At 42.2% G+C, this 20,923-nt stretch overlaps 2 protein-coding genes across 5 annotated transcripts in view; one reads left to right on the forward strand and one right to left on the reverse strand.

Annotated features, from left to right (window-relative positions):
* LOC124060403 (homer protein homolog 3-like) overlaps positions 1 to 12,254 on the reverse strand; it is a 42,173-nt gene extending 29,919 nt beyond the window's left edge. For 2 of the 4 annotated variants that reach the window (XM_046391323.1, XM_046391321.1), the window contains exons 1-2: positions 11,662 to 11,961; positions 8,703 to 8,748 (exon numbers count right to left, since the gene is read on the reverse strand). In XM_046391323.1, coding sequence (XP_046247279.1) covers positions 8,703 to 8,725 — 23 coding nt within the window. In that variant the 5' untranslated portion in view covers positions 8,726 to 8,748; positions 11,662 to 11,961. The other 2 variants (XM_046391322.1, XM_046391324.1) reach the window with 2 other exon arrangements.
* A 2,430-nt stretch (positions 12,255 to 14,684) lies between these two features.
* ddx49 (DEAD (Asp-Glu-Ala-Asp) box polypeptide 49) lies at positions 14,685 to 20,226 on the forward strand. The gene is made up of 13 exons (XM_046390861.1): positions 14,685 to 14,965; positions 15,322 to 15,445; positions 15,569 to 15,654; positions 15,954 to 16,075; positions 16,301 to 16,488; positions 17,185 to 17,325; positions 17,583 to 17,658; positions 18,081 to 18,157; positions 18,345 to 18,442; positions 18,548 to 18,622; positions 19,324 to 19,412; positions 19,640 to 19,711; positions 19,941 to 20,226. The coding sequence occupies exons 1-13, from the start codon at positions 14,851 to 14,853 to the stop codon at positions 20,115 to 20,117; spliced, it is 1,440 nt and encodes a 479-aa protein (XP_046246817.1). The 5' UTR covers positions 14,685 to 14,850; the 3' UTR covers positions 20,118 to 20,226.
* The last annotated feature ends 697 nt before the right edge of the window (positions 20,227 to 20,923 follow it).

Here is a 20,923-nt window from a genome sequence, read left to right on the forward strand (position 1 = left end):
AGCACTCAGATTTCCCAGCATTTAAAAGTTATCATCTCCATCACCTTAAACAACCACTGCACAGCTGCCTTTGAGCAAGGCCATTTTAGCAACAATACATCAGTGAAATTGTGTTGCGGCTAACAGCAGAGAGACTGCGGTACTGTGCTGATATGAATGTGTGCAACGCGATGAACGCTGTTTTTCTTACGTTTTAGAGAGGTGTTCTGACAAAGTTTTTCAGGGAGGAGAGTTTGGCCTGATGTGTGTGGTAAACACTAACTTTCATGTAAAATCCCATTCAAAACACACACACACGCACACACAAATCAAGTGAATTAGCAGCATCATAGAAAGTAATTAATTAATTATCTGGTTGCGTAACTGATGATCAGCACATAAAAGACAATAAGCTAATAAATAAAAATAAATAATAATTAAAGTAAAGTAGATCCTGTCAGGATTTCCCTTCTATCACACTCTCATCTTAATGAGAAATGATGACTGACTGCTCATCAGCTCCCGGTCGTCACAGCGGATCACACAGACATTAATGTCCCATCATTCCTATGGCCCATCCTGACGTTGCCTTATGAAAAGCCCATCAAGCTAATCAGCTCAGACAGGATGCGTCACGTCGACGTTTGATATGAGCAGATTAAAACTGGATTAAATTCCTCCCGAGGTGAGGGCAAACACAACACAGCAGCTTCACAGAGGAGCCTCGTCTGAACTGCTGCGGCACAGAGAGGAATGCGGTGACTTACACACACCTGATCCAATTAAAGTGAAGCCTTGTAGCTCCTAATTAAATCGGATGTTTTGAGACTTAAACGCTGCATGATGATTTATGGCCGACAACCAGAAGAGTGTTGACAAGTGAAGTGTTGGTTAAGTTAAATAATGAGCCAAACACATCTAACTTTGCAGCAAGACAAATGATCACATTTATATCCAATTAAAGAACAAGACAATAACTTAAGGTAGGGATACCACCTTGTAAAAAAGCCCAATTACAATTACAGTCTGGCACTCAGCATTTTATGCAATTTTATGGACAGAAATATACTTAAAGAAGTTAAAAAAAACTTTATACAGTCACACAATTGGATCGTTACTGAACATTAAGATGTGCACAGATTTTGTTTAAAGTTGTGGCTGGTTGAAACTGAGCAACTTATTAGACTGCTGAGTAGTTTAATAGAAGCATATTTTATAAACTAATTACGCATTTTGTGCATAAAAATCTTAATCTGCAAATAGCAATGTTTCACTCTGAAATGTAGTGTTCGCTCAAGCAGATCCAAACTGTACTCGATTATGGTGCAATTCTTTACACTGCAGTTACTTGCCTCTGCTGCTGCTTATCAAACAGCACTGAGGCTACTGACTTCCTGCTGTGAGCCAGAGGCCTAAATCCAGTTTGGGTCGGGGGCTCATATGGATCAATTATTGTTAATCTATTCCAGGTCAAATGCACACCCGCCCCTCCACCCCCCTCCATCACGCTGTGCACACTCGCCGCGGTGCATCCACGCATGAGCAGAGGGAGAACTGTGTTCAGATTACAGCTCAGTAATTAAAGGGGTCAAAAACAAGACAACACGTTTGTTTCTTTGTGTTTTGCAGTGTGAACTGATTTCAGAGATGACAGTCAAAACTCCACTGTCTTTGTATGTCTCATAGTGTCTCACTAAGGTCTCTCACAGCAGGTGAGGTGGGGTCCTGTGGGGAGGATGTAAAGATACTAAGGTTGAAAATATTATGGCAAGAGAAGGTTTCACAAAAAAAAATAAAATGTGCAGAAAATGTCTCATGTTATGCTTAAATGCTGCGTAGTCTAGTAGTCTAGATAATTCTAAAATAATTTTTCCTATGGCGCCTGTCCACTCAGAAACCTCCAAACAAACAGATTAACAGGACTTTTAAAGCATCAGGAGGGCAATGACAAACCACAACTTTATAAAAATCTTCATTTGTCTTGTTCAGTGTGAAATACAAAATGTTTTCCTTAACACTAACGGTTAACGTTTCTTTAGGTTCATCTATCAGAGAAAGTGTGGGAGGTATTTTAAAATTGGAAAAACTGACCAAAAGGTCAAACGTTTGACACAGACATCACAAATGTCTCGAGACAACTTTGTTTTCAACTCGAATCCCCTTTCCTCTCTCAGCGTGCATGTAATCAACTCTATTTTCAGCATTATTAATATGCCAGTTATTTTCACAATGTATAAATCATTATAAATCACAATAATTAAAAACAAACAAACATAATTTCCGTGAGACCAAAACGATGCCTTCGGATGTCATGTCATGTCACATTTGACAGAAGAAAAGCAAACAGCAAATCCTTACAACTGAGAAGCTGTTAGGAGAAGGAAAATGACTTAAATCCCTTCAGTTTCTGATTTAATCCCTGAACTAGAGGTGTTCAAACCCATGTGAGTTACCCTGAGAAGCTTTTGTACAGCTTGTTTTTGTTTGGGCAACTCTGACAGAATAGCTCATTATAAGAAACACTTTTCATTTAAGGAGAACAGCTAGAGCATTCTCCTGGGGATTTTTCTGAATTTGGATTCAGGGTCAGTGCCGAGGAGTTTGAAAAAGACAGATCGGCAAAAACTGGGAGACACATGAGAGAGAGCACTGCTGGGATCTGAGCCCAGGCGGGCCAGCAGGGGAACGGAGCTGAATCCTTAAGTGTGACTCAAACCTTTGCAGGCACGACCGCTTTTCGTGCCTTTCCACGACATTTCATTTTCACTCCTGCCCGTCTTTGCATTCATGCATCGCACGAGTCTGTCGCAGCAGTCTGTGGCAGGGAGGCTGTCGCTGCTGGATCAAATGACGATGTTGACGAGTGCCAGCTGACGTATTTAAAACTAGACTTTCCCTCGAAAAACTTCAGAAAGTTTTACGAAAAACCTTTATTTGATATTCTGCCATTGTCAGAGAATTGGAGAGTAAAGCTGCTGTGTCTGAGCTGATGGCTGAAGCTTCAAGTTTTCTTTAATCCACTAACTGTCTTCTACATTCCCCATGAAAGCACAGCAGTGACACCACACAGAAGAAGAGGAAGAGGAGGAGGAGGAGGAAGCACGCAGCCCTGAGGCCATCAGCTACACTCCAACCTCATGATAAATTAATTGCCACGAAGCATTCAGATGAATTCGAGGTTATGGGCGTACATGCTGGATGAGAGAGCTGATGAAATGTCAGGCTAAGGCAAACAAACAGCCCTTTTCCTCGTCCTGGAGAGGCTTCTGCTGAGCATGAAGGCTCTCCCGCAGCTTCACATTCATACAGACGAAATAATTCCTCTCAGGGGTAGGAAAATATTACAACGGAATTTGGCTGCTGCCTGCAGCAAAGGCCAAGAAAAGAGGGGCTTGCATGATCGCTCCATCTGGACGAGCTGTGAGACAGACAGAACGAGTTTTCTACACTGAGCCATCAGAGAACAAGAAGGCTTTAATACGCTTCTTCTGACCTACACGGCTGCTTTCACAGCAGGCCTTCATGTACAGTTTCAAAACTGCTGCTTGGCCAGCTTCAGCAACGCTTCATTACCTCCAGAAGAAAAGAAATTACATCTCATACAGATGCAAACTGTGATGAACTACACACGGGAAGGATCTTTAATTTGTTTTACTGTTACTGTCATGAAGAAGAAGAAGAAGAATCAGCTTTATTGACAGTATATATATTTTTACATACACACACTGAATTCGTCTTCTGCATTCAACCCATCCTCAGTTGAACACACACATGCGACACCCGGCAAATTACCTGCAGTGAAACACCCACAGGAGCAGTGGGCAGCATCAAGCGCCCGGGGAGAATATTGGGGGGTTTAAGTGCCTTGCTCAAGGGCACATCAGCCGGCTAATGAAGGGGGGAGCATTTTATCGCATTAATCACTCCACCACACCCAAATTTTTCCTGTCCGTCCGGTGGGGGAATCGAACTGGTGACCCTTCGATCACAAGCCGCTTCTCCAGTCTCGAGGCCACGGATTTGATTTAACTTGAGATGCCTTCAAGTCAAAAATCTGAATTATTTAACTGATTATTTTCATTATCGACTGCAAACTCTTTTCACAATTAATTATTTAGTCTATGAAATATCAAAAAGAAAAAAAAGTGTTTCCCAGAGCCTAAAGTGATGTCTTTAAATTGCTTCTTTTGTCCAAGCAACAGCCTAAAATCCAAATCCATTTACTATCCAACCCACCTGGTAAAAGTTTTATATTTTTGCTTGAAAAATGACTGAAATTATCAAAACAGTTGGTAACTAAATTCCTCCAGACTGTCTTATCTATTCCTGGACTAACTGTAGCAACTCTAAAAACTTTATCCCATAAGTAAAGTATGCAGAGTTGGAGGTCCAAGGCTCCTGAGCACCGCACAACATCCGAAGCCCCACAGAGAAGCTGCTCGTGTCTTATTTAAAAACCATTTGAAATTGAACGAGATTTGATATATAAAAATTAAAATCATTATACTTACATCACAGTTTAACTATGCCACACTTTCACAACAACATCTCCATTTTTGATCAGCTTGCAACGAAAAATTAAGGAAATGCTCAGTGGAGCTCAGAATAAAATTGTATTTCTTATGTTGTGTCTGGTTGCCACCACGCACACACCATAGTTGTGCTGTCTAAGAGTTGTGTGTCTTTGCCCCAAGTCATCACTTCTCTAATCCTCACTCACTGCTCTCTTCATCTTTTAACTTCAGTACCCATTCACCACCCTGAATCTCTGATCTGTGAAACAGAAGCTGCACCCTCCTTTCTGGCTCTGCAGTCAGACCCAACCAGTCGCTTGTGAAGTTGAGAAAATACTCTACAAACTGCCAGTAATGGGGCCTATAAGCTCTGCGGGCTGTAAATAGCCTGGGGGGGGGGGGGCTGCCAAAAATCCTATTTCTTGTACTTAAAAGCCAGCGTTCACACTTGAAACAGTAAATCAGAAAGCTTGCAGAGAAGTGAGGGAAGAGATGACAAAGAGGTTAAGTAGGGGTCAAAGCACCAGCAGTCGTATCAGGATGTATACTAATGCCCTGACATGAGTCTGGTGTCCAACTGTGATGAGTCAGAGACTGTGTGGGGCTCCAGTCGAACAGGCTGTCACAAGCTGATACCAAAAATATGTCTTCATATTGTCTGTAACCGAATAACTGCAGCAAAAAACCTCACAAAAATGATCAATGGTCATAAATGCAGTGGCAAGATATTGTTGCTATATTATCCTTATCTGATTTGCTTTGATGAGATAACTCATATTAGACATCATATTTCTTCTGTGTTGGCTTCCCTACATTGGCTGCCTGTAAAATTCAGAAAAGAGTTAAAAATTCTGGCAAAGTGCCATCTTATCTGAAAGAGCTCACAGTACCTTATTATTGAACAAGAACCCTACGCTGCCAGGATGCAGGGTTACCTGTGGTTCCTAGAGTCACCAAACGTAGAACGGGAACCAGAGCCTTTAGTTATCAACGGAATCACCTTCCGGTTTCGGTCCAGGAGACAAACACCCACTCTACGTTCAAGAGTGGACTTAAAACCCTACTTTTTGATAAAGCTTATAGTTAAGACTGGCTGTAGGCTCAGACTGCTTGAGGATCTCCCATGATGCACTGAGCTTCTCTCTCCTCTTCTTATTCTCTTTCCATGCAACGTTCATTCATTCATCATCATCCATCAGTCATGTCACTAACTTGACTTCTTCCCCAGACTCCTTGTGCTTTCTCGTCTCAGAGGTTCATATGGATCATGTCTGGACCTCCTGCTGTGGTCCTGCTTGACACTGATGACTGTTATTGCCATCTGTTATATTTCTGCTTTATTATCATTAGTACTACTTCTACTTCTATCAACATTGAGCCGGGGTCTGCTCCGAGGTTTCTGCCTTCTTTTTCCTCGCCACTGCCGCCAAGCGCTCGCTCGTGGGGGTTTTGTTGGGTCTCTCTGTACCAAAGATTTAATTAAAGAGTTTGGTCTAGAACCGCTCTAAATGGAAAGTGTCATGAGACAACTTCTGTTGTGATTTTGTGTTATATATAAATAAATTGAATTAAATTCAATTGAATATTTTTCAAATATATCAAAGAAATTTCAGCAAGCTTTACTGCACTGTGTAACCATAGTGATGCCCATGAATTGATTAATCCCTGAATGAAGGAGTAAAAAGCATCAGTTACTCCTGCTGAAGAAACAATTCAGTTCTGACGCTCACAATCTCAACCGGTGAATAATGTGGAGCTGAAACAATTTCTTTACAAATCAATTAATAAAATTTAAAACAATAATCCTGGTAATCATTTCATGTATTTATCAAGCAAAAACCCCAAGCTTTTATTGGTTCAATGGCGACCACTGCTTTAAGACATTCTTAAAAAATATTAATTTATTTACATGGAATGGCTTAAGAGGAGACTGTAAAATGCATTTTACAGCACAACATGGCTGTGGTTAGCTTGGATTTGAGTCAGGCCTAATTTTCTTGTCAGTATGTAAGTATAAAAGGGTTATCTAAAGAAGTCAGGCTGAATAACACATTCTGACCCACAAGCCTGAAAAAAAAGAGTTAAATTGGTCTTTGAGAGCATCGGCTGAGTGCTTCAGCACAGCATAATTTTTCACCATCTGCGCATAAAGACACAAAAAACTGGAACTCTGCTGTTTTTCAGCCTCTGGGGACTTCAGGGTTGTCATTGAGAGGAAAGGGGTTTTTTTTGGCAGTTTGTCTTATTTCTCTAAAAGCACTTCTCCTTTAAGGATCTACTTCCTCTGACCTCTGAGAGTAAGTCAGCCTTGTGTCCACATTCCTGAGCCAGCGAAAGCGTCTGTCTCTGTCCAGCAACATGACACGCTACAACTACACACCGAAATAGCACCACTAGGGGAAATGCTAACTCATACTGTAGCGGCTCATCGAGTCAACAAACCTGCAGCACAAATCACAGCACAGCATACAGAATATACACTGCAAAAGTCTGCTACAACTGCTGCAAAGCGAGGAAAGCTTTGGATTAAAACCAGGATTATCAGCTTTTCAGATGTTGATCGATAGTGCTACAGGAGTACAAGCTTTCAAATGGGAAAATGCCTGTGAGCTGCAGGTGTGTTAAATGACAGCATCACACTTCACTTATCCGAAGGTCAGCTCCTCCTGCAGAAGTCTGAATGACTGGCATCTCACAAAGGCGACAGAAACCCAGAGGTTTTTCTGCATTCAGGATATGAAGGTCAGGGAGAGAGACAGAGGAAGAGCTGATCTTTCTTCCCCGATCCTCCAGCAGCACTGTTATTAATGCCAATAAAAACAGAGTGAAATGAAGCAAAAAAGAAAAAAAAAAAGTGATGGCCAATTATTCATGCAATAGTCGATCTGTCTCCAAAACGACAATTAAGAAGCTCCTCTCTGCACAAAACAGCTGGTCTTTCCTCGGCCAGTGGGAGGACACAGATGCAGTGAACAGCTTTTTTAGTATTATGCTGAGTTTAGAGAGATTAACTGATCGTGTTCTTCCTGAAACCAAAGTTTAAATGTCCTCTGTGCTGCAGAGGGCAACTGCACAGTGACATTAAGACAAGTTTTATTAGAGACGATATGGAAAACAATATCATCATCTTCCTGGATGACTGGAAATATGTAGATAGGTAGATACACAGCAAATTAAACAAAGAAGATAGGCCTGCAACATCTTAGTAAGCTTTAGATGCTGGTTTATTTTTCATTTTTGGACAGCTAAGCTAGCTTAGGCAAACATGTGAGAGAGGTATTCATCCTCTCTATCTCGCTAACTTTCGGCAAACATGTTTATCTCCCTAAATGTTGAACAATAATTTTAGGTAAAGTGATACTCCATCTTTTGAGTATTAAACATCGAGTGGCTTAAAAACTGCAACTGTGGTTTAGTTTGGATTTGAGGCAGCTGAGATACAGGCCCGTGTCTCTTTCTCCATTTTGTGATATTCTCAGTCCACTGCGTGTCGGAGGAGAAATTCGAGAAAAGTTTGCTGTGGAAAAAATACCAGCAACTTTGGCTTTGTGATGCACTGTTAAAAAGTTAAAACCATCCAATACGGAGCAGTCAAGCTGCAATGGAGCAGCTCACAGGAGGAGGTTATGTGATGGAAGAGACACCATGCAGGCAAGAACAACAAGCGAAGGAGGGTGTGCTGACAGCATCTGCCCATCAATGACAAGCATGAAACCTCCACAATCAGATCTTACTTTCCAGCAGTTGTACAGTTACAATAACCACAGATACTGAAGATAAACATTATGGGGATGTGATGAGGGCGGATTTTGCTCAGAGGCAAATAAATGTTTGATGAAGGAGGGATGGGCGCATTGATTTATCACAAGCACTGATCCTGATGTTGTATTTGAGGATCACTCTAGAGGCAAAAGCATAAATACACAAAAGACCTTTCTCAATGATGTATTGACTTTACCCTTAAAAGCTGCACTAACATTTGGCGTGTTTTTTTCCACTGGTTTTGGTTTTCAGTCAAATGACTTTGATATTCAGACAAGGTAATAAATTATATCAGCATTTAAACTGATTTTGCTGACAGAAAGTAAAGGTATCAATAATAGTCACATGATGTTCTGTATTATTTTGGAGGAGATCAATTATTAAACTTGAGTTATTGCCCATCCCTGCCATGCATAGCCACAACACAGAGATGACACGTGTTTGTACCTCTCTCGATGTAACGGGAACATTTTACAGCTTGTAGACAACTCCTCTGCAGCACAACAAGAGGGAAAAATGATCAGTAGTGAATAAAATTACCTGTGAAGCTTGTCGGCCATCATTTAGTGACGATTATTTAGTGATTCAGCTCACTTCCCAATGAAGACACAGATTTATTTAACATTCAGTGACTGCTGGTACCAAGTGCTAATCACACTGTCTACACAATGCAGCTACATGCTGAATACCGCAAGTACAGGCTGGTCAAATGTGCTTAACATTAAGAGAAAACAACCTGAATCACAATAATGTCTTGATGGATTTCGCTCACAGAATAACAAAATACACAAATTGCACAGACATTTAGCATACTCCAAAAAAAAAGAAAATTAATTACAGTTCCACTTAAAAGCGGTGCCTTAGTCACACTGAAGTTGTTAAAGCTGCCTCATTAGTACTCACACTGCAGAACCAAGTAATGTGTGCAATGATGGGCTGCCTGAGTGCAGAGGCTCCTCAAATGTGGCCAAGAAATGCAGCTTTTTCATAGCTTCGGAAGAAGCCTCTGATGAAACACTGCTACCATTAACATCCCTTAATCAAGTGCGCAATATTCATTTATTTAATGGTGCACTCTGGCGGTCATGTCTAACTCAGAAAATATCATGTGGACACTGTGTGTTTACCATATACTTACACTGATGTGGCACTCAGGTTCTGATACAGTAAATATATACACTGGATGACTGGAAGGGCTACGACAGGTTGTAAATAACGGAAGTCAGACATATACTACATTTTATGTCAGCAGCCTCTTTTGAAAAAGTAAAAGATCTCCACAACCTCTACTTAAAACTACGTATTCCATTGGACCAGGGACCTACATGGATCAGACGACATGGATGAGTACTTTAGGACAAGCTGCACACAGCATGAGAGTACTTGTGGATCAAACACTCATTTTGTTTAAGGACTTGAAGTGGTGGTTAATAAAGACTCTCCTCCTCCTCCTCCTCCTCCTCCTCCTCCTGGCACTCGCTTCTGCCAAGAGGCTAGAAGAGCTGCAGGCTGTCTCTGCCCACTAAAACTTGTGTAGGTTCTTGTCCGAATGTGCATGCTGGCCTTCCGACTAGATCCAGGATGTCTTCCACAAGCCTTTCTAGGCTTTCATTTGGACTTTCAAGTGACTGAATTGAGCTGCATCTAGTCACCATGGAGAGATGATGGTGGTAGGAGAGGTGATATCTGGTCCAAGCACTCACAGTATAAATACACCAAACACAAGCCATCAGACCAGATGTTTGTTTCAAGGCTGCTGGCAAAGACCCAGCATCCCCACTGAACAGCAGATACAGCAGGTCTCCGTGGACACTGGTGTGCCACTGAATATTAGCCAAAAGGGCTCCATTAGCCTGAAGCTCGCTACTGACTCAATGAAATTATACATGAGCTGATACCACTTGCTGTGTCCCATCCTCATCTACATACATATGGAATACATAACTGGGTATACTGGAGGGTTACATAAGTGAAACCTCTGAGCAAAGTTCAAGGTTGCTTAGAGACCTTTTCCTTCAAATGGTGATGGTCAACCAGTGAGAGTTGGGTGCTCAGGTGGCTAAGTGTTGTCCCCTCACAGATAAACCGTCTTTAAGCACTTCAGTCACTGTGCATTTGGGATATGGAACGAGACCGAGAGATGGTCTCTTCACTCAGAGAGCCACGGTCGTATATAACCGTAACTGTGAGTGTTTTTCCTGTTAGCCAACTCGTCACCACGCACTGCAGTGCAACATCTACAGCTTTCATCTGCAACGTTCAGGCGGTTAACTCGGAAATGTGACTTTACAAGTTGTTGAGGATTGCCTGAAGGCTCACTTAATTTCTGTGTGTCTCATTTGTGGAGGAGGCTGTGGTTCAGGCTGGTCTTGAGGACATTTGAAGGACAAACCTTCATGTCTTCTGAGGGATCCGGTGACCTGATTTGTGCTGCAGCTGTTGTTGTAATTTGGTCAATTTATCAGGTGAGCATCAACATTATGCTGCATCACCGGGCAGTTTTATGGGCCCGAAGACATCTGGACAACCCACTGACTGCACTTCAACACTCACTCACTTAATCATCAAGTAAACAGAATACAAGACTGCAATAAAGCAGCAATTTGCGAGCAATGTGTCAGTTGCCAACTCCTGATAGTGAAGTGTTCATTATGACATTTAAACTGGTCTGCATTGTAAATTTCTTCTCTTTTTCGCTTTGAAAAGCGAATATGAATAAAGCTGCTTAAGTGTATAACTAGTGGGCTTCCGGAACAGTATCAGTGAAACTCTAATGAAGACATGAGAGAGCCAACGATGCTCTAATACTGTGCTCGTTCTGTCATTTGAGGAGCATCTCAATTAAAATGTGGAAATAAGCGGGCCAGGAGGAGGGAGGCTGACAGCCTGGACTGAGGAGGGTTCAGGTGTGGCTGAACCAAGCTGAAAGCTCGCATGTTTCATTCAGTGCACACGTGCGCACGCACACACACACACACACACACACACACACACAGCCTGGATACCAAACACAGCTTTAAACAAAGCGTCTGTGTGTCAGCCAGGGCGCTTAATGTGACACAGACGATTTCTCATCATGTGAATTTGACCTCTTTACGGTCACAACTGGCATTACGGTTTAAACGGACATCTGACTTCTAATGAAACTGGGTCAGGCTCTGCTGTCCTCAGTCGATAATGTCTACCCGGGTGTAAACAAAGAAAACAGCGGCGTGTCACATGGGAACTAAAATTCTGCTCGACTCCAAACAGGGTTTGGAAGAAAGAGACGATGCTGTTTAACCCGCTCAGAAAATCCCCATAAGTCACCACGAAGTTCACTTTTTAAGGATTTCGCCATCTGCACGAATCGTTTCCACACAGCAGGAGTGAGTTAACTGATTTCAGACGCAAATCTCTGACTTACCCCATGCTCCGAGGATCTGGATGCTGTTCTGAGAACTGATTCCACTCACTACTCCACTTTTTGTGCTTTTTCTCCACGGTTTCCAAACTGATTCGCTTCCTCTGCGAAATCCTGGACACAAGTTACATTTCTGAAGAAAAAAAAAGACAAATCACTTCCGACTCCAGTTTCCCCAGTTCCCCTCCAACAGCACTCTTCCCCTCTCAAGTCCGCTGTACTCCAGCCTGTCTGCCTGCCTTCCTTTGTCCGCAGCTTTCCTCGGCGAGCAACACCGCGGATCAGTCGTTCCTGTGCGTAATTACGCACCTTGAACCGTTTGGCTCAGCTCTGCGGGTCGGACAGACGGAGCAATCTCGATGAAAGCCGGACAGCAGACTGCTTTTGGCTCAAACCTCTTCCAGGACTTGTGCTGCGCTCCCCTCCCGCCCCCGTGCCAGATCACACTGGGATCCCATTCAACTCTCTCTCTGTGGGACCGTGGAGCCTCTTCAGCGCCATCCGTCGGCCACAATCCAAACCACAAGCCCTTCTCCTCCTGCTCTCTACTTCCCACTTAAATGTCAGAATATGGAAAATGTGGAAATTGCTTACGGATATTCTTCAAGCGTATACGATATTCTCAGTGCGTATACGAAAAGTGTATCATAATAATATGGTGGAAAAAGTCAAATGGATGTTTCACGAAAAAAACCTACTGCAAATACACCTGCTGTCTGTGTTGATCTCACTATCTATACGATAATCCCATCAAACGCTGTGAGGGAGAAAATCTCATAGAAACGTAAAAAAATATTGCTGTTGGAGGGGTAGGAGAAATATAAAACTGGAAATCTGACTGTAAGAATACCACAAAGCTGAACAAATGCCATAGGAAGAGCAGGATTAGTCACTAGAGAGTGGAGCATATTTCACTGTAAGTCAGATGTATGTATCAGACGTATAATACTGCAGAAAACAGTTGTGTTTTTCATGATTTTAAATGAGTTTGAGTGGGTTTATGGTAATCCTAAACTTTCATGGAGCCACAAATTGGTAAGAAGAGTGAATCACATTTATAAAACTGCTGGTTAGTTCAAACAGGCCTTGGTTTGGAGTCACCGCTGATTTAAAATAAATCACTTATTTGCATGAATATTGGCTGGAAATGGGAGATGTAGTGGAGTGGAGTAGCAATGAGAGCAGCCCCTGTGCACTAATCGTGCTGCTCAGTGGCCTGTTACAGCGATGCAGATGACTGCTCCTCTGTGCTGCAGGGAGGCAACAGGGAACATTAGATCTCTGCCTTACATGCAAACACTCCTCACGTTCGTTTCTTAGCTGGTCTGAGGCAGTTTGTAGCACAGCTGGATGGTTTGGACTGGATGGAGCTGAACCTGCAGGCTTCTGCCTTTAACACACAGAGCATTAATCACCTCTGGCAGCCCAGTGTGCGCCCAGACGGGTCTTCTTCTTGGTGAAGATTTTTCTACTTCTTCAGTCCAGCAGCAGCTGAACCGAATTCACAGCGTCTCGTTCATGATCATTGTGGTAACAGGAAAATTAAATCTTAAAGGGCATCATATTCACTGGAGCTTTTTTGTCATCTCGTTGTTCACTCTCATTGTCAGGATTTTATTTTAAACAAACATCGTACAAATCTTCTGCTTGTTGTTCAGTCAAGATGCAAACTTTTAGAGTAGCAAGTGATTCTGTCCACATATTTATGCCCATTTAATTCACTTATCACATGCTTTTGGAAGCTCTGACACCAAAGTTGTAGATGGAAACAAAACAAATCCAACATACAAAAATGAGCTCCATTAAAGTCAAGAGGTGCTTCAGGTCCAATTTCAGATCAGAAGCACAAAGAGCCAGTAAAGACTGATTAACTTGATAATTCAAGAGGATTAAAATCCATTCAGAGCAGTTAGAGATGCAGAGGAGGCTGTAACCCCACCACAACACACACTATCCAGCTACTAGCTAAGTTTTGAATAAAAATCACTGACATTTTCAGCCAAATATTAAAATTTTCCAAGGTAATATTGGAGGCCACTGCAAGAAAGCAAATTATGTTAGGAAGGAAGAAATTTATGCTATTTGTGACTTTTGTGCATCTGTGTTCATTTACTATGTGAGAAAAGAGGCCATAAGAGAAACAGTGTGACACAACATTTGATTTCTCTGTCTCACAGAGAAAGCAGAAGGTTTGTATTGATCTGAAATGCTGTCTCGCTTCACCATCAATCATCAGTGGTCAGACTGTAGGACAAGCGATCTCTATCAATAGGCTGAAAGATCATTTTATAGTAAATAATATTAAAATAATAGTAAGAATAATTCTGCCAACCAGTTTAGCAATGCTTGTATGTCCTGTAAGTCTTTATTTACACAGAAAATAAGAGCATTAGAAATGCTACACTAGAACTTCCTCTTAATGACCCTCTGCTGTTAACACAGTATCTCTTTGAAGTTCAATTTGCAGGCAGTATTGTTTCATTTAACATTTAATATTCATATTAATTTAATTGACATTAATTCTGTTTATTTAAACATTCATTCACTCAGTCGCTCACTCATTTATATCTGAGCGACTGACTTAAATATAAACTCAGACAAAGATTTAATGAATGAATGTGAAATCGCTTCTAGTATACTATTAAAGTATTGTCTCGTATATAGGAGACATGTCTATATGTAGACATATAAAGATTTTACCAGCTTCTTATATGTGACTGACTGTATATACTAACCTGTGTGAAGCAGTTTAAGGTAAGGGAGAAGTCACACAAGTTGGAATTGGCATTTTTGGTAACCGCCATCAAAATATGTTACCAAAGTGACCATGGATTTTAGTTCAAATGATATTTAAAATTTTCCCAGGAGCAAAAAGCTTATTTATTCGGGTTAAAACGATCAGCCATAACACTAAAACTGGTTGGGTATTCGCTTTAATAACAATGATATCGAATATTACCGGATTTAGTCAGCAGATGGCAGCAACACGCCGTCCCGGGCTGCGGTAAGTGGAAGAAGTACACGAAGAAGAAACAGAATTACGTCGGCTGTTACGTCACCTTCGAGCGACAATTGATGTAACACACGAGGATGTTTTACACTACATTAAAACACAGTATTTCCGTGGTAGATTTGTAAAACAAAGTACACAAACGTAGTTAATCAAGCCTGAGAGAACGAGATAAATCAGAGATGGCTGACTTTTCGTCGTTGGGTCTCTCAGACTGGCTGGTTAAACAGTGTAAACAACTGGGGATCAACAGACCGACTCCTGTCCAGGAAAACTGCATGCCAGCTATACTGCAAGGTACGGCAGCCCCTGTTAAATCTTCAAGTTAAAAACATGTTTGACTGTAACGTAAATATCTTCTTGCCTACCTGTGAAGGGCCGATTCAGTTGTCCCGACCAGCAGTGCAGATCTCAATTGAAAAATCCACCAGTTTACTGGTTAGTGCCAAGATTTCAGCTAAGTGAAACACTTTGGAGAAATTAATTTCACGTAGCAAACGCTGTTTTGTCCCATCTGACTCACCAGAAACATGTTGCTCTTAAAGGTGAGTTTTTACATAAGCTAGTATGACAGACAGAATTGGTGGTCTGAAGACACCTAAAGGCACGTAAGTCAGCAAAGGAGAACTAAATAAAGGTGTTTATCCTGACAGGTCGAGACTGTATGGGCTGTGCAAAGACTGGAAGTGGGAAGACGGCAGCATTTGTGCTCCCAGTGCTGCAGAAACTGTCCGAGGACCCGTATGGCATCTTCTGTTTGGTGCTCACTCCCACCAGGTCAGTGCTGGAAGCTACATGCTACACTTTTACGTTCAAAGCAAGATGAATAATTTTGTGAGAGCTGTGTTTAAAGCATCCCATGTTCCCACATGATGATGTTGTGTATGTGCTGTCGTGCAGGGAGCTCGCCTATCAGATCGCAGAGCAGTTTCGAGTCCTGGGGAAGCCGCTGGGTCTGAGAGACTGCATCATCGTCGGTGGAATGGGTAAAGACGTACATCACCGCAGGCAGCTTTTCTTTCTGTTCATTCAGCAGCAACTACAGACTGTAAAACCTTTCATCACCCTCAGCAGATGTCGCCCCAGTTACAATGATAGAGCAGATCTAATTGTCTTTATGTGAATGATCTCAAGCAGCCACACCTCTGTTGTGCGCACCACTCTGGTTATATCTGCTGTGGTGTCAATGCCGCTGTAGAAGCTCAAATGAAACACAGCTGTCAGTTACTGATAGTTTTGTTTGAGCCTCTCCTCCATGCTGACATTGTCTCCGTGTTACTAACAGACATGGTGAGCCAGGCCCTGGAGCTGTCCAACAAACCACATGTGGTCGTAGCAACGCCGGGACGGCTGGCCGATCACATCCGCAGCTCCAACACTTTCAGCATGAGCAAGATCCAGTTTCTAGTGAGTTCAGGAAAGACCGCAAACTGAAACTTGGACAGGGTGTCATGGCCTTGTCTCTATTGTAGTTCTCAATTTATCCAAGATCTGTTATTTTAGGAGTAAGTTCAGACTGGTTTTTATATATGCTTGAAATTTTATATTTGTACACGAGGGAAACTGACTACTTTAATCCCTGACGTTTGCAGGTCAAAGAGCTAACACAGCTTGTGATTTCATTTGTGTCAGATTATGGACGAGGCAGACCGGCTGTTGGAGCAGGGTTGCACTGATTTCACCAAAGACCTGGAGACGATCATGGGGATTTTACCGGCTAAACGGCAGACGCTGCTGTTCAGCGCCACACTCACTGATACCCTACAGGCGCTGAAGAACATTGCCATGAATAAACCTTTCTTCTGGGAGAGCAAGTCAGAGTGAGTAACCTGCTGCTGATTGTAGGAATGAACATCAAATCCACAGTCAGGGAAAAGAAAAACAATACAGGTCTAATTTTGATTGCCGTTTTAAACTTGCAGAGGAATATTTGGTGTATTTGTACGTATCGACCTGCTTGTTCTGAGGTGATTTACTAAAGCTTTTGTGCCTCATTTCAGATGCATTCTGTGTGATAAATCTTGTGTGTTATTTATAAAACAGCAACTTATCGCTGAAGTGCATCCCTCGCACAAATGCTTTTGCATGTAAGGGAGAACTGTGGAAATAATGAGAGCAGAAATGTTAAGCGTAGTGGAATGAGCATTCTGCTGGATTCACTAATGCTCAGATTGCTCGCAGGGTTCAGATCTGTGCAGAAAGCAGCTACAGACTCAGGCAGGTGTATTGAAAGAATATATTAGATATAATATGAGTTATAAGTTTTGTGAGTTTGTGTGGTGAAGCCAAGATGTGGGCACAAGAATGACAATTGCATCCAACTGCACCACAGACTGCACAGCACAGTCTCTTGAGTGATTTGCACATGAAAGCTGAATGTGGAGGCATTCTGGTTTGATCATTACAGAAGCAAACCAAACCAGCTCTGTGGTTTCTGCTCTGTGCTCTGACCTCTCCAGGCAGTGAGGTCAGTATATATCTGGAACAGTGAAATATCACATTCTTGTTGATAACAGGACACGGACGGTGGAGGAGTTGGACCAAAGGTACATCCTCACTCCAGAGAAGGTGAAGGACGCCTATCTGGTCCACCTGATCCAGATGTTTACCGACCAGCATGACGACTGGTCCATCATCATCTTCACCAACACGTGCAAGTAAGAGACTAACACGTGACTGAAATGTTGTGTACTGTGCACTGCATGCCCATACAGTTTGGTATTTTGTTTGCCAGAATATTGTTGATTCAACTCCATGATGGTTTTTGAGGCTTTAGCCTAGAGAACTGAACTGTGATTTAAAACATAGTAATGGGACAAATTTCTTTCTGACAAAAACATTTTTGTATTATTAAAATACAAAATGTATTTTTATGCCTTTGAAACTTGAACCTGAGTGTGAGTTTTTCTCTCAGGAACTGCCAAATCCTCACCATGATGCTGCAGAAATTGAACTTTCCAACCATCTCTCTGCACTCCATGATGAAACAGGTGAGACTTGACCTCAATTTTACGGCTGTAATAGCAGCGGCTGGTACATCTGGAGGTAAATGTCAGTAACGGAGGCCGACTGAATGACGTTTCTTTTATTAGAACCAAGTTGGAGGAGTGAAATTTGAAGGCTAGTGACTACTGAAGCCAGTTTTACTGGTCACATACGTTTGCATGTATTGGCAGTTTCTTTCGTGTGAGATAAAAGTAAGAATGTGGTGATGTGTCCCTTATCACCAGTCCTCAGAGCTCCTCGACGAGCTGGAAATCGAACTTGTCCCATTAAAGGGGACAAAGACAGAAACATACAGCGAGCACAAAGCCATTGTGATAATAGAGAACCAGTCAGTGTTGGGGATTAAAGCAGATTAAACCAGATGAATGAGCCTGCAGAATGAACAGCTGCTCTTTGTCTCCTCCAGAAACAAAGATTTGCGAACCTCGCCAAGTTCAAAGCCAGCGTCTACAAAATCCTGATTGCGACAGACGTGGCTGCCAGGTAAGAAGCATCGCTGAGCTGCTGCGTGTCTCAGGAATGATGTTGGTTTTTCATACATTAAAAAGTTTAGTCCGCAGCAAAATCATCTGTCAATCTTTCTCAAAGTGTCTGATTGAGAGTTTCAACACAAATGGCTGTAGAGTGACTGAGATCACCTTGTTCTGACATCCTTCACGTTCTCTCTCAGGGGTTTGGATATTCCGTCCGTCCAGGTCGTCATCAACCACAACACCCCCGGCCTTTCCAAGATCTACATCCACAGAGTCGGACGAACAGCAAGAGCAGGTTACCTTTGGCAACTTTTTAGTACCACCATCGTCCATCCATCAATCCTTTTACATGTCTAAAATAAACGCAGCTCATTAAAGATGAGGTTTTCTTCCTCTGCAGGGAGGAATGGTGTGTCCATCACACTGGTGACTCAGTACGACATCCACCTGGTCCAGTCCATCGAAGAACAGATTCGTAAGTTACATACAAACTTTTCCTTTGTGTGCATCTTCAGAGCTCAGCTGAAACTGTCGCCTACCATGTAATTCCTCTGATGTGCATTTTCAGGCGAGTGTTTATTTTGATAGAATTATCAGATTATATTGTAGGCAGATCATCCAACCATCCATTTTCTATACCACTTATCCGTCATGGTCGCGGGGGGGCTGAGCTGGGCTAGGCTAGGGTAGGCTAGGCTGGGCTGGGCTGAAGCCTATCCCAGCTGACTACAGGCGAGAGGCGGGGTTCACCCTGGACTGGTCACCAGTCAATCGCAGGGCCAACACACAAAGACAGACAACCACACACTCTCACACTCACACCTAGGGGCAATGTGGAGTGTTCAGTTAACCTAATGTGCCGGAGAACCCGGAGAAAACCCACGCAGGCACAGGGAGAACATTCAAACTCCACATAGAAGGGCCCATACCAGGATTCGAACCTGGAACCCTCTTGCTATGAGGCAACAGTGCTACCCACACCGTGCTGCCCCCTGTAGGCAGATCATTCTATGCTAATCTTTTTTTTTTTTTTTTACTTTTTTTAGAAATCTTGAGGTCAGCTTTTTCGATTTTCGTTTCAGAAAAGGAAATCGATCGAGATCAAGGTGCACAGACATCATCTCCAGTGTGTAAAAGTGTGGTGTAACTCCACAAACCTGTGTGTCGTTTCTGCAGAGTCGAAGCTGAAGGAATATCCTGTGGAGGAGAAAGAAGTCCTGAAGATCCTCACTCAAGTCAACGTGACCAGACGGGAGTGCGAAATAGTGCGCATGAATCTCTTCTTCATATTCAGCCTTGAGACAATTAGCGTTAACTGAATCTTCTTAATGTTTGGGACTGTATTTTAACTCATGGGACTCTATTTTGACTCATTAAGTTCTTTACATTCCTCAGACTGACACTGTTGATTTCAGGTGCTAAATCATCACCTCGGATTTTCTCATTAAAATGGCCGCAGTGTTTTGATGGCAAAAATGTTTCTGTTTTGTAGAAACTTGAATCGACAGACTTTGATGAGAAAAAGGAGATCAACAAGAGGAAACAGCTGATCTTGGAAGGGAAGGTAAGTTTTCTTTCTTCAACAGCAGGACAGTCAACAAGTCCAATGTGTGAACACTGAAGCAACAAAAGCAATTCTGATTATCAGGCAACGTTCTCGTGTCACTTTTTAGACTTAACACATTCCAGCATCAAACTATAATCCGTTAACGTGACTTTTGATTTGAGACGCCAGCTGTTATAATGATTTAAAAAGGGCCCGTTGTTGATATGTGCTCAAACTGCTCTTTCAGGATCCAGACCTGGAGGCCAAGAGGAGGGCCGAGCTGGAGAAGATCAAGAGCCAGAAGAAGAAGTTCAAACAGAAAATCCAGGAGAACATTCAGAGACAGAAACGTGGACAGATGAAAAAGAATCTGACAAAGAGAAAACAGACAGAGAAGAAAAAGGCGACGCAGGCTGCAAAGTGAAAACCGCTGTGACCCACGTGTATATACTCCAAGTTTTATTACTGTAAAATACCTGTAATATGTTAAGATCTGCAATAAATCTGAAGACAATAACTCTTATACAAATGAATCTTGTGAGAATTTCATATCATGAAGACAACCGCTCAAGTTGACAACCTTTATTGATTCAGCTTAACAAGGAGCCACCGTATTGTGATGAAACTTCACTGCAAATAAGACTCATCATCAAAAGGTATTTACATCACACTGAGCTCTCTAGTCCATTTGTTTAAATCTCTGCCTGCTGACACAGAATCAAAAGGTCTGGATGCAAACAACAACTAATCTACAACTGAATCACTTCTTCAATGATCACTGCACATCGCAAATAATTGTGGCTCAGAAGATGGGGGGGGGGGGCCCAAGAACAAAAACACCAAAGCAATACAATAATATTACGGCAGCAGGTTCTTAAAGCTATAACATGTTAGGACTATAGCGTAATGGGTCGATATGTGAAACTAATGCAACGCACGAATCAAAAAGATTCGCACAATGTCAACGAAGCAGAACAAATTACAAGTCAAACATGGCAACATCTAATTCCAAACATGATTGTCACGTGACTGCTGAAATGAGAAGCGGGTGAGTAACAGTGAAGTACATTCTTACTGTGCTCAGAAAGCGTCTTTCCTGGAAGAGTTAAAAAACTACAATCCCTTGGACAGTTTAAGGAGGAGATACAAAACTAACGAAGAAAAGGAAATGGCATCTGCCTCATTCCTGTTGTCAGCAAGTTGCTACAAAAACATTTTATTTATTCTTTT

The sequence above is a fragment of the Scatophagus argus genome, chromosome 6 (assembly GCF_020382885.2).
Source record: "Scatophagus argus isolate fScaArg1 chromosome 6, fScaArg1.pri, whole genome shotgun sequence".
Lineage (NCBI taxonomy): Eukaryota > Metazoa > Chordata > Actinopteri > Scatophagidae > Scatophagus > Scatophagus argus.

Coding starts and splice junctions, on each gene's coding strand:
- ddx49 (XM_046390861.1), top strand. CDS start 14,851: ATGGCTGACTTTTCGTCGTTGGGTCTCTCAGACTGGCTGGTTAAACAG. Junction 14,966..15,321: donor CATGCCAGCTATACTGCAAG/GTACGGCAGCCC, acceptor TTATCCTGACAG/GTCGAGACTGTATGGGCTGT. Junction 19,712..19,940: donor AGCTGATCTTGGAAGGGAAG/GTAAGTTTTCTT, acceptor CTGCTCTTTCAG/GATCCAGACCTGGAGGCCAA.